Source organism: Phocoena sinus, chromosome 6 (genome assembly GCF_008692025.1).
Source record: "Phocoena sinus isolate mPhoSin1 chromosome 6, mPhoSin1.pri, whole genome shotgun sequence".
NCBI classification, from domain to species: Eukaryota; Metazoa; Chordata; class Mammalia; order Artiodactyla; family Phocoenidae; genus Phocoena; species Phocoena sinus.
Genome location: NC_045768.1, coordinates 90227429 through 90238899, shown reverse-complemented (window position 1 = coordinate 90238899; position 11471 = coordinate 90227429). Strand labels below are relative to the sequence as shown.

The 11471-nt window shown below is 56.8% G+C and overlaps 1 protein-coding gene across 10 annotated transcripts in view; it reads left to right on the top strand.

The window, feature by feature from the left end:
* The first annotated feature begins 1867 nt into the window (after positions 1-1867).
* Positions 1868-11471, top strand: part of WNK2 (WNK lysine deficient protein kinase 2) — a 158642-nt gene continuing 149038 nt past the window's right edge. For all 10 annotated transcript variants that reach the window (XM_032635702.1, XM_032635707.1, XM_032635704.1 and 7 more), the window contains exons 1-2: positions 1868-2101; positions 2664-3343. In XM_032635702.1, coding sequence (XP_032491593.1) covers positions 2666-3343 — 678 coding nt within the window. In that variant the 5' untranslated portion in view covers positions 1868-2101; positions 2664-2665. The remainder of the gene's footprint in view (positions 2102-2663; positions 3344-11471) is intronic.

The window sequence follows — 11471 nt, the reverse complement described above, 5'->3', positions numbered from 1 at the left end:
CATTTATACGTGATGCTAGGAATAAGCAAATCTATAGAGTCGGAAAGTAGATTACTGCTAGCCTGGGGCTGAGAGAGGGGTAATGTGGAGTGACTGCTAATGGGCATGGGTTTCTTTTGAGGGTGATAAAAAATGTTCTGGAATTAGACAGTGGTGATGGTCACACAACTCTATGAATATACTAAAAACCACTGAATTGTACACAGAGTGAATTTTATGGTATCTAAATTATAATTATATAGAATTATAATTATACAGAATTGTACAGTGTGAATTTTATGGTATCTAAATTATATCCCAATGAAACTGTTATTTAAAAAATCAACACATTTTCAAATTTTTACAGAGAACAGAGTAAAAGAAATGTTACATCATCTTATTATAAGAGAGGAAAAAAACTGTGTTATAGAACTTCTCGGCCCCCACTGGATGGGGAGACTTCCTCAAGGGGCCAGAGCCCCAGGGGCCCCATTATTTGCCCACCCAGTTGCAGGAGCTTCCAGGGCCTAAGAGCCCAAGCTTGCGAGGTCCATATAACCGCACTCCATCTGTCTGCCCCAGCACCCTTCCTTCAGTTCCCTGAGAAGCCTACCCTGCCCCCATCACCCCAGGACACCCCTGCTGCCCCCATCACCCCCAGATACCCCTGTTGCCTCCAACTCTGCTCTCCTGGCACAGTCCCCCCATTTGCCCCTGTCTCCTTATGGGACCTGGGTTCTCCACTGTTTCACCTGCCCTGGGGTGGGCCCCACATAGTCAAGTGAGGAGCCACCTCCCCATGTAGTAGCCTTTGGGGGGCACTCAGGGAGGTGGCCCGGCTGTGCTGGGTCTGACCACTAGACTGACCCCTGAGCCCACTCAAAGGCACACCCATCCTCAAAAGTACCTCTTGACTGGGGCTCCCTGGGGCAAGGCCAGACCCTGACCTTCCTACCAGTGGGCTTTGCTGGGGACTGACTGGAGCAGAGGCAGAGGGTAGGCCCTGTCTCCTCTCCTCCCTGCCTCTGTAAGCATTTGTTGAACACCAGCTGTGTACTGACCATTATGTCCATCTCATGGATGAGCAAACTGTGACCTAACTGCTTAGCTGTGTTCTCATGGGTCATGGGCCGGCAGAGAGAGTGAGTTCCCTGTCATGAGAGGTATGCAAACAGGGCTGCCCAAAACTACCTCTGTGGGCTCAGAGAGCACATAGCGCTGAGTCAAGGACAGGTCCTCTGTAGTCCCCCAGCACCTAGGTTGCCGCTGCAATGTGTGGGGATACTGCTGCCGTATTATGTACATCTGCCAGCTGTCGATGGGCAGCAGTCTGCCGGTGATGACGTGAATTGCCAGTCATCTCCTCCATTATCTGGCAGGCATGATGCCCACTTGCCACGAGTATGTCCCAGGGAGCACGGTGGAAGCCAGATTGGCTTGCATGCGTCTGTCTGGAACATGCTTAGCTCCATCCCTTCTCAGTTTTCCCTTTGATAGGCCTAGGCACGTCATCATGGACAGGCTTGAAATGGATAGGCTTGCAACTCAGGGTGTCTTCCTGGACTGACCGCGTCTTGGAACTGGCAGCCTTTCCAGGTGGACAAACTAGGATGGCCAAGCCAGGTTTGCAGGGGGGGATAACAGACCATTCGCGGCCAGCAGCCGCATGGGGCATTCCAAAGATCCTCAGGGTCCAGCAGTACCCGCCGGAGGGGGAACATGAGGGCCGCAGTGGGCCTGCGCGGCCCCGGGGGCTGGCCTGCAGGTGGCCGCGCGCGCCGGAGGACAGGTGGGCGTGCCAGGCCCCGCCCCGCCGCTCCGGCCGGGGGCGGGCAGCCGAATGCCCCGCCCTCCTCGCGCGCAGGGTCTGAGCCGGTGCGGGAGCGCAGCCGCGCGGAGCTGAAGCAGCACCCGGGAGCGCGGCCCCGCAGCGGGCTGGCTGGAGGAAGTAGCGCCGCGATACGGCACCGAGCGTGACCCGGGTCTGGAGCGCAGACCCCGGCCCTGATAGCGACCCCGGACCGAGCGGAGACCCCAGCCCCGAGCGCGGATCCTGGCCCTGAGCGCGGCCTCGCCCGCCCGGGCCGCCGAGCCGCGGGCATGGACGGCGCCAGTTCGCCCTGTGAGTGCCGAGCCCCCCGCCCGCCGCCTTTGTGTGCGCGCCGCGCCGCCGCATCCCCCTCCCCGCGCGCCCCTCCTGCGCCCTGGGCAGCGTCCTTTGTGGAGCCGCCGCCTGGCCAGTACCTCCTTCTTCCCCAACCTCCTTCATCCCTCCGCGGCCCAGGGCACTCCCCCAGCCCGGGCCTCCCGGCCCCGTCTTAACCACCGCCACCTCCCAGGGACATCCCAGTAGGCCCCCTTCCCCGGGGCTGGGCAGGGCGCAGGTGCCCCTCTCCCCGGCCTTCCGGCCCCTTCTGCAGCCTCCCTCGTGTCCCCCGGGACAGCCCAGCAGGGCTCCTCTCCGGCCCAGGCCTGAGCAGGGCACGGCTCCCTCCCATCTAGCCCGGCCTCCTGGTCCGGTCTGCAGCCCCCCTTCCCCCGCCCGCCCCAGGGACAGCCCAGCAGGCCCCTCCGCGGCCGGGGCGGGCAGGCCGTGGGCCCTGGGGCGGCGCTGTCTCATCCCACGTCCCGGGCAGGTGCGGCGAGGACCGCGCTCACGCGGGCCTGTGTGTCCTTGCTCGCAGAGATGGACGACGATGGCGGCCGCCGAGACGCCCCCGGCGCACTGATGGAGGCGGGGCGCGGTGCGGGGCCCGCGGGCATGGCGGAGCCGGCGGCGGTGCCGCGGGCGCGGGCGGCGCGGCCCGGGCCCCAGCGCTTCCTGCGACGCAGCGTGGTGGATTCTGATCAGGAGGAGCCGCTGGGCCTGGAGGGGGCCGAGTCGCCGGGCGCGCAGCCCCCGGAGCCGCTGCAGCGAAGGGTGCTGCTGTTCTGCAAGACGCGCCGCCTCATCGCCGAGCGCGCCCGCGGTCGCCCGGCCGTCCCGGCGCCTGCCGCGCCTGCCGCGCCGCTGGGCGACCTTGCCGACCCCGGCCCTGAGCCCGCGGGCACGCAGGAGCCTGGCCCGGACCCCGCGCCCTCGCCCGCGCCTGCCCCCGAGGGCGGTCCCCGAGAGGAGGAGGCGGCGGCGGCCGCGAGGAAGGAGAACGTGGGGGCTCTCGAGGCGAGGCCAGAGCTCGGGCGCGCACGCCGGGAGGAGCCCGAGGAGGAGGAGGACGACGAGGACGACCTCAAGGCTGTGGCCACCTCCCTGGACGGCCGCTTCCTCAAGTTCGACATTGAGCTTGGCCGCGGCTCCTTCAAGACGGTCTACAAGGGGCTGGACACGGAGACCTGGGTGGAGGTAGCCTGGTGCGAGTTGCAGGTGAGGGGCGAGATGGACGCAGGTGGTGGTGGGCGAGTGCGTTGTGGCATCGGGCCATGCCTGGCCTTAGCCACCCCTGGCAGCGGCCCTCTGTGTGTCACCCTCTGGGTGGGTGGTTGGTTGCGCTGGTGGTCTGTGTGGTGACGGTTGGGTGACGGAGGTTGGACCTCCCAGTGTGTGGTGTCTAAGTGTGGCACGATGTGGGCCCATGATGGAGACTGGGCACTTGGAGGGCGTGTCTTTCAGTGCCGATCAGTGCCGCTCCTTCTTCTGGGCTGTACTGACCCAGGCTGTCTGGATCGTCTGTGTCTGTGCAGAAGCAGTGTGTGGGCTGCAGGGCCCTGTGTCCAAGTGGTCACAGGGTGGTTTGGGGGACTCTCAGCTGCTCTTAAGTGAGCACCTTACTGTGTCTTGCGGAGTGTGGATGCCCCAGTTGGGGATGTCTGAGGGGTTTTTCACCTGGGGTCTGTTTATGGTGAGGGATGGTGGGCCCTGGGGCCTCTGGGGCAAAGCCTGGAAGTGTTGTCACTATGTCCCGTTAGTTCACAAAATGGATATGTGAGAAGTCTTAAAACCCAGTCATGTAAAATGCAGGTGGGGTTTTGTTTTGTTTTGGTTTGGTTTTTGTGGATGCAAAGGCTCTGGACTTGCATTTTTCATAACCTTGCCCTCATGTTGGCTATGTCAGCCCCAGCCCTGGAAGATTATATAAATGGTAACTCAGGCTGTCCTGGGCCGGCCGTGGAAGCTGGGGCAGCACCTGTCACAGTGGGTGTTTATTGGCCCTCCCTTGTTTGGGGGAACAGCTGTCAGGCATGGGGCTGGACTCTGTGAGAGCTGGCCATGCGGATGTAAGCCTACCCCAGCGCCCTGGAAAGTTAGCTGGGCCTGCCAGTCCTGATGCAGGCCGCCTGCCACACTGCAGGCAGCCTGCCTTTTTGGCTCAGAAGTGGGATTTGGTTGCTTTGTCCTCTGGGCCCCTGCAGGGTGGCCTGTGTGTGTGTGTGTGTATATGTGAGCTGGCTAATTTGTCCAGTGTCCACCTGTCCTCAGCCTTTCTCCTGAGACAAAGAGCTTCGGAGACCACCCCTCCTCACAGCTCCTTGGTTGTTGTGGAAATAGGGACTTTTCATGGTGGAGCCAGGGGTGGCCTATCGAGTCCCTCACTGAGAGGGACTGAGAACTCCCCTCCCTCGCGGTTGCAGGTTCGGGGACCTGCTGAGGGGTGGCCTCAGTGGTCTGTGGTCTGTGGCCCTGGGGATGGTGTGCTGGGATGGCATAGGAGTGAGCTGGGCATCACTGCTGTGTGTGAACGCACAGGGGAGAGAGGACCCGGAAAGGGAAGACCGGAGAGGGAAAAGAGGATTCCTGATTCCAGAGTGTGGCTGTGTGTCTTCCCTCCTCGCCTTCTCGCTCTTGCTAGTGACCTGGTGTGGCACTCCAAGCACCCACTGGTGCTCTGCTGCGGAATGCCTCTGCGGGGGGAGGACAGGAGTGGGGGTGCTGCAGCAGGCAGGAGCTGAGTTAGACCTCAGCAGCAGAGCCCAGCTGATCTGGTTGAGGCATTGCAGGCGCATGTGACCCTTGGAGGAGGTTGTTAATTCCCATTCCCTTTAAGGCAAGGCAAGCTGTTCTGCCTCTGGGTCCCTAAGCAGAGCGGCACCGGAGTGGAGCCTGGCTGCTGTCCAGGGGGCTTTTACTCCTGTACTCTGGGTGGGAGTAGGAAAGTGGGAGATGGCTTCTAATCTGTCTGGTTTTGCTTCTTATACAGTAGTTACTGGGGGCTCCATGCCAGCCGGGAAGCTGTTCCTGTATCTCCCCCAACAAGAGGGCTGATATGCAGCAGTTAGGGTCAGCTGCCTTCTGATGGGTAGGTCTGAGAGGGTTTTACACCAGAGGGGGCTGGGAACCAGCTTAGGACAGCAGCTGAGAGCCTGCTGTGTGTGCACTCTCCTTTTTCACCAAACAGGAGGCTGTTGTTTCCCCCATTTTATTGTTGAGAGCCCACCAAGGTCACCTGTGAGGATACAGATGGTAGAGGGGGATTGCAGCATCATGGGAAGAGGCCACCTGGCATGGCCGTCCTTAGGAGAGGAGATAAGGGTGGAGGGCAGGGCGCCAGGTTAGTCCTCTCGGACCACCAAGCACCAGGGTGGGCGACAGGTGGCGTGCTGGCTTTGCGCCTGGGGAGGGGGTTTCCTAGTGCACAGGGTGGAGATGTTCATCCTCCACTCAGCCCCCAGAATTCCCAAGCATCAGGGCTCCCACTGGAGGGTGGGTTGCCAGGAGCATTGCCCTTCAGTACAGGGAGCTTTGCAGTATTCCTCCTGCCCTCCAACCCTCTCTTCCCCAAGCCCCATAAGCTCCTCAGCTGGCATCTTTGGAATGCCCTGGAAATCGACCCTCAAAAGTCTGTTTCCTCCTCTCAACCTTGGGACCATGGGGGATGTTGGCACCTGCCTGCCTCCCCCAGAACTGAGACAGTGTCACCCGCTTGCTTTTTCCAGGGTTCCCTGCCAAGGGGAGGAAAGGCCGCATTTTTGGACCTAATAAGTCTGGCTTGGAGGATGTAAAGATCCCCACGACTTCAAGTTTCCTTCTATAATTTAGTGTCGAAAGAGCTTTGCAGAAAGGGCAATATGTGTTCATATCACAGTGAAGGGCAGCGAGGTGTTTTCATCTCCTGAATTCTCCAGACGTTTGAAGCTGACATTGATTTTTGGGGGGAAGCCATTTTAAAATATTACCTCCCCTTCTGTTTTCTTTTGAATGAATGTTCATTTCTGGCACTAGGACACATAATAGCAACAGGGAAAGTACAAATGCACCCAGAGCACTGCCTTTACTCTGGCTCACATTTCCCACGTCCCTGTGGCCAGCTCTGGCCCCTCACAGACCCCATCCTGTCAGACAGTGCACGGGATAGCTGGAGGCTTCTGGTTGACTCTGGGTTGCCTGGGGTGGGGGTAGGTGTAGACCACTGACATGGTCTCAGGTGACTCAGGCACCCTCTCTCACCTGCTGATGCCTCTGAGCCAGGGGTGGGGCCTCCGAGCAGAGAAAATGCAGCCAACCCAGATCCCAGCCAGTGTCCAGAAGCCTCCTTGGAGGCGGCCTGTTGGCCTTTCCTGGACTACCTGCTTAAGTGTCTTCCTCGAGAACTTGGAGAGAGCCTTGGTTTTCAGCCCCCTTGGTCAGTGCTGCCCCCTCCCATCAGCAGGCCCCTGTCTCCAAGGGTCCTCTGCGCTGCCTCCTGCTCACAGAAGGCTGCTTTGAGCTGCAGTTACAGGGTTGGGCACAGCCTCTTGGGGTCTCCACCCGCAACTCATGTTTCCCTCGCTTGTGTCCTGGCCTGTGCCCAGTGTGGGAGTCATTTAGCCTCATGGAGGTGTCAGTCATTGACCCTCTGCCTGGAGTACTTGCAGGGACTTTGAGGGCCATGAGAGTCCTGAAGAGGTACCATGGGGCTTGAGCCCCCATCAGCCAGGGACAGGTGTCTGGACCCCTCAGGTGTCATCATGAAGCTGTCCTGTTGCTGCTCTGCACTGCCCAGAGGTTCCTGGGCTCCCGTGGGGTGGTGATGGCCTGGACTCCAGGCCAGGGAGAGGCTGTGGATGTGGGGACCACAGGATCTGCTGATGTCTCCTTCATGTGGCCATGGAGGACTCGTTTTTTCCCAACTCACCCACCACAGCCAGACCTCTGTGTCACCTTCCTGCACCCTGGCAGTAGATAATGCCTGTAGGTGCCTGTCGTGTGCAGCCGTGCTGAGCATGCCGGGTCCCCTTGCTGTCCTCAGAGGGTGGCCAGGTCTGCCTGCTATTGGTGTGGTCTGGCACCGCTCCCCTGGCTGTGGGTGCCCCACCTGTACTGGGTGCTGAGCTCACACACCTGACCGTATAGGTGCATCATCGCCTTTCATAGACCAGGCATGTGCCCTGTGGTGCTGGGCAGCCGCAGGCCCAGGGTTGAGAGGTCTCCCCTGTGGCTTCATGTGGGAGGGTCAGGTGTTGCTTTCAGAGGAGCCACAAGCAGCTCGATCTGGCTGACATGGGGAGATGAGGGGATGTGCAGAGGAGATGGTGCTCACTTGCTGGAGCAAGATGCTTAGAAAGGGCTCAACTCAATTTGGCTGGCGGTCACCCTGCTTTTATATTTTTATTTTTAAAAAATCTTCTAAGGATACAATTTTGTTGGAAGAGGTGTAATTTGAAAGCAGTTGGGTGTCAACACTGAGCTTGCTTTCCCAAATGATGTTTCATGTGTCATCTTTTTTTTTTTTTTTTTTTTTTTGCGGTACGCGGGCCTCTTACCGTTGTGGCCTCTCCCGTTGTGGAGCACAGGCTCCGGACACACAGGCTCAGCGGCCATGGCTCACGGGCCCAGCCGCTCCGCAGCATGTGGGATCTTCCCAGACCAGGGCTCGAACCCGTGTCCCCTGCATCGGCAGGCTGACTCTCAACCTCTGCGCCACCAGGGAAGCCCCTCATGTGTCATCTTGACCACAGTTTGGTTTGGTTGGTGAGAAAGGCTGGTGCCAACTTCCTGAGAGGCCTGTGAAATGCACTGGGGAGGGGCCCATCAGTGCAGAAGTGTGGGCATCCAGAACCCAGAGGCCCCTCCCCTATCCCCAAGCTTTGTTGGGGAGGTGAGTGTGGTCAGCAATGATGAACAAGCAGCCCGAGCTGTGGGTCACCACTGTGGGCACATTGGGCATTGCAGCTTATTCCCTGTTGGAAGCAGGTGCTCCTGTGGCCGAGTGTGTGCCTCTCAAGGTATCCTCAGGGCCCTGGCGTGTGAGGGTACCAGGCTGAGCGTCTCAGGCCTGAATTGCCCACTGACTTGGACCCCAGAGGGGGGGATCCCCAGACTGTCTAACTTGGGTGGAGGGCTGGTGAGCATCTCCCCACCTCTCGTGCCATTTCCAGGTGGTGACTGTGTAACTCTGAGGTGGGTGAAGCTTTGCTGGTGGACTGTTAGCTGGAACATTATGGTGGCAAGGGAAAGAATTGATAAGAGGAGCGTAGAGACTGTACGTTCCCTAGGGTTCCCAATGCTGGGTCTCGTGCCCGGGCTCAGCAGCGCAGGCTGGTGTGGTTTATTGGCTCAGCAGGCATTTTTTTTTTTTTTTGCGGTACGCGGGCCTCTCACTGTTGTGGCCTCTCCCGTTGCGGAGCACAGGCTCCAGACGCGCAGGCTCAGCGGCCATGGCTCACGGGCCCAGCCGCTCCACGGCATGTGGGATCTTCCCGGACCGGGGCACGAACCCGTGTCCCCTGCATTGGCAGGCGGACTCTCAACCACTGCGCCACCAAGGAAGCCCTCAGCAGGCATTTTTTGAGCATGTGTCCTGGTTCCAGCCCTGGTGTACCACAGTCAGCAGGAGAGTCATGGTGGGAGAGCCAGGTGCTCACAGAGGAGGGGTGTTTGCGAGAAGCCTGCAGGAAGCAAGGGAGTCAGTCTGTGGAGAGACTGTCCTGCGGTCCTGGGCTGGCTGGACTTGTTGGGTGTCTGCCACTCACCTTCCAGAATGGCTGACTCTAGCAGCCCTCTGCCTGGCTGTAGGCATCTCTTGGGGCCAGTAGCTTGGGCTGGCTTCAGGCTGGAGCTGGATGATGCCGAAGGTGAGAACACGGAGCTGTAGGTCACCACTTCGATGGAGAAGAGCTTGACTCAGTCCTGCAGGGGTTCAGGCCACAGGCTTGGGTCTCCTTTGTGGTCTGCCTTGGCTGAACGGTGCCAGCCTCTGCCTGAGGTGGTGGGAAGGGGTGCTTAGGAGCCTCGCAGCCAGGGAGGGCACACTGTGCAGTGCATACAAACACTCTGGGAGCGTGTCCTGCTGCATTCGGACCCCAGCCCCACAGCTTCCCAGTGGGGAGGCCATAGAGAGGGCACCTGCCTTTCTGAACCCCGGTTTACCTGCTTGTGCAATGGGGATGGTGCTAGCCAACCCTCACAGGGCCATGGGGACTGTGGAGAGGTGCATTCAGCACCGAGTGTGCAGCACTGCTGAGAGTGGGCACTCAGAGTTAAGCCTCTTTTCACCCTGCAGGTAAACAGTTTAAGAAGCTGAGATTGAAGTGGAGAGCAAGCTGAACCTGGAGGAGCAGGAAGGCCTGCCTGAGGCTGGAGGTGGGCCCCTGGGGTGGCCCAGGGGCCTCCAGGTGCAGGCAGGCTGAGGGCCTGTGCCCCTGCAGCTCTACCTGAGCACCCGGCTGGTGAGCTGCAGATAAGGAAAGGGTGTGAATGAAGCAGGTGGAATCTCTAAGAAGCATATTAGGATCTGCTTCTGGCCACAGACAACCCAGGAGCTGTGTTTGGGGTGGAGAGGCCCCCTGGTGAGGATGCAGAAGCCCAGCCTGTCTGAGGTTGGCAACCTGAGTCAGCTGTAGGTTTTCCCGCTTCAGGTATTTTTCATATCCAGTTCTGTTCCTGAGAGACTTGAATTCTAAGATTTCCTGGAATACTTGATCATTACCTCCAATTTATGTCAGTGTTCTTTAAATAAGTGTTAAAGTTTTGGAAAAGAATAAAAGAAAAATGATCAAGGCAGTGTGGTATAGAGAAATAGATCAATGAAACAGAATAGAGAGCCCAGAAACAGATATACATAAATATATGACCTGACCTTTGACAAAGGGGCAAAGGCAACACAATGGAGAAAGACGGTCATTTCAACAGATGGTACTGTTGAAACTGTACATCCACATGCAAAAAAATGAATATGGACACAGACCTTACACCTTTCACAAAAGTTAACTCAAAATGGATCATAGACCTAAATGTAAAATGCAAAACTGTAAATTTCCTGGAAGATAACATAGGAGAAAATGTAGGTGACCTTGGGTTTGGCAGTTACTTTTTAGATACAACACCACAGATATGATCGATGAAGGAAAAACTTTCTAAGTTCAGCTTCATTAAAATGAAAAACTTCTGTTCTGCAAAGGCCTATAAGCAAATGAGAAGACAAGATGCAGACTGGGAGGAAATCTTTGTCAAACGCCTATCTGATAAAGGGCTGTTACCCAGAATATACCAAGAACTCTTAAAACTTAACAATAAGAAACCAGACAACCAGATTAAAAAATAGGGGCTTCCCTGGTGGCGCAGTGGTTGAGAGTCTGCCTGCCAGTGCAGGGGACACGGGTTCGAGCCCTGGTCTGGGAGGATCCCACATGCCGCGGAGCAACTAGGCCCGTGAGCCACAACTACTGAGCCTGCGCTCTGGAACCTGTGCTCCACAACAAGAGAGGCTGCGATAGTGAGAGTCCCGCGCACCGCGATGAAGAGTGGCCCCCGCTTGCCACAACTAGAGAAAGCCCTTGCACAGAAACGAAGACCCAACACAGCAAAAATAAATAAAATAAATTAATAAAGTTCAGAGAAAAAATTCGTCATTATAAAAAAAAAAAAATAGGCCAGGACCTTTTTTGTGGGTCACGGAAGGGGAACACAGAACCATGGTCCCCTCCTTGCCTCTGACCTTGGCTTCTTGAACAGAGGAAAGCTCGGGGGTGGGGGTGGGGGGAAGTGGGCTAAAGACCTTAACAAACATCTCATCAAAGAAGATACACAGATGGCAAATAAGCATATGAACAGACACTCCACATCATGTTTCATTGGGGCAATGCAAATTAAAAGAATGAGATATCACTACACACCTATTAGAATGGCCAAAATTCAGAATACTGGCATCACCAAATGCTGACAAGTATGTGGAGCAACAGGAGCTCTCATTCATTGCTTGTGGGAATGCAAAATGGTACAGCCACTTTGGAAGACAGTATGACGACATCTTACAAAACTTTACACTCTTACCATATCATTCAGCAATCATGCCCCTTGGTATTTACCCAAATAAGTGGAAAATTTATGTCCGCACAAAAACCCGCACACAGATGTTTATAGCAGCTTTATTCATAATTGCCAAAACTTGGAAGCAACCAAGATATCCTTCAGTAGTTGAACAGATAAACTGTAGTACATCCAGACAGTGGAATATTATTCAGCGCTAAAAAGAAATGAACTTTCAAACAATGTAAAGATACGGAAGAACCTTAAATGCACATTAGTAAGTGAAAGACGCCAATCTGAAAAGACTGCATACTGTATGATTCCAACTATA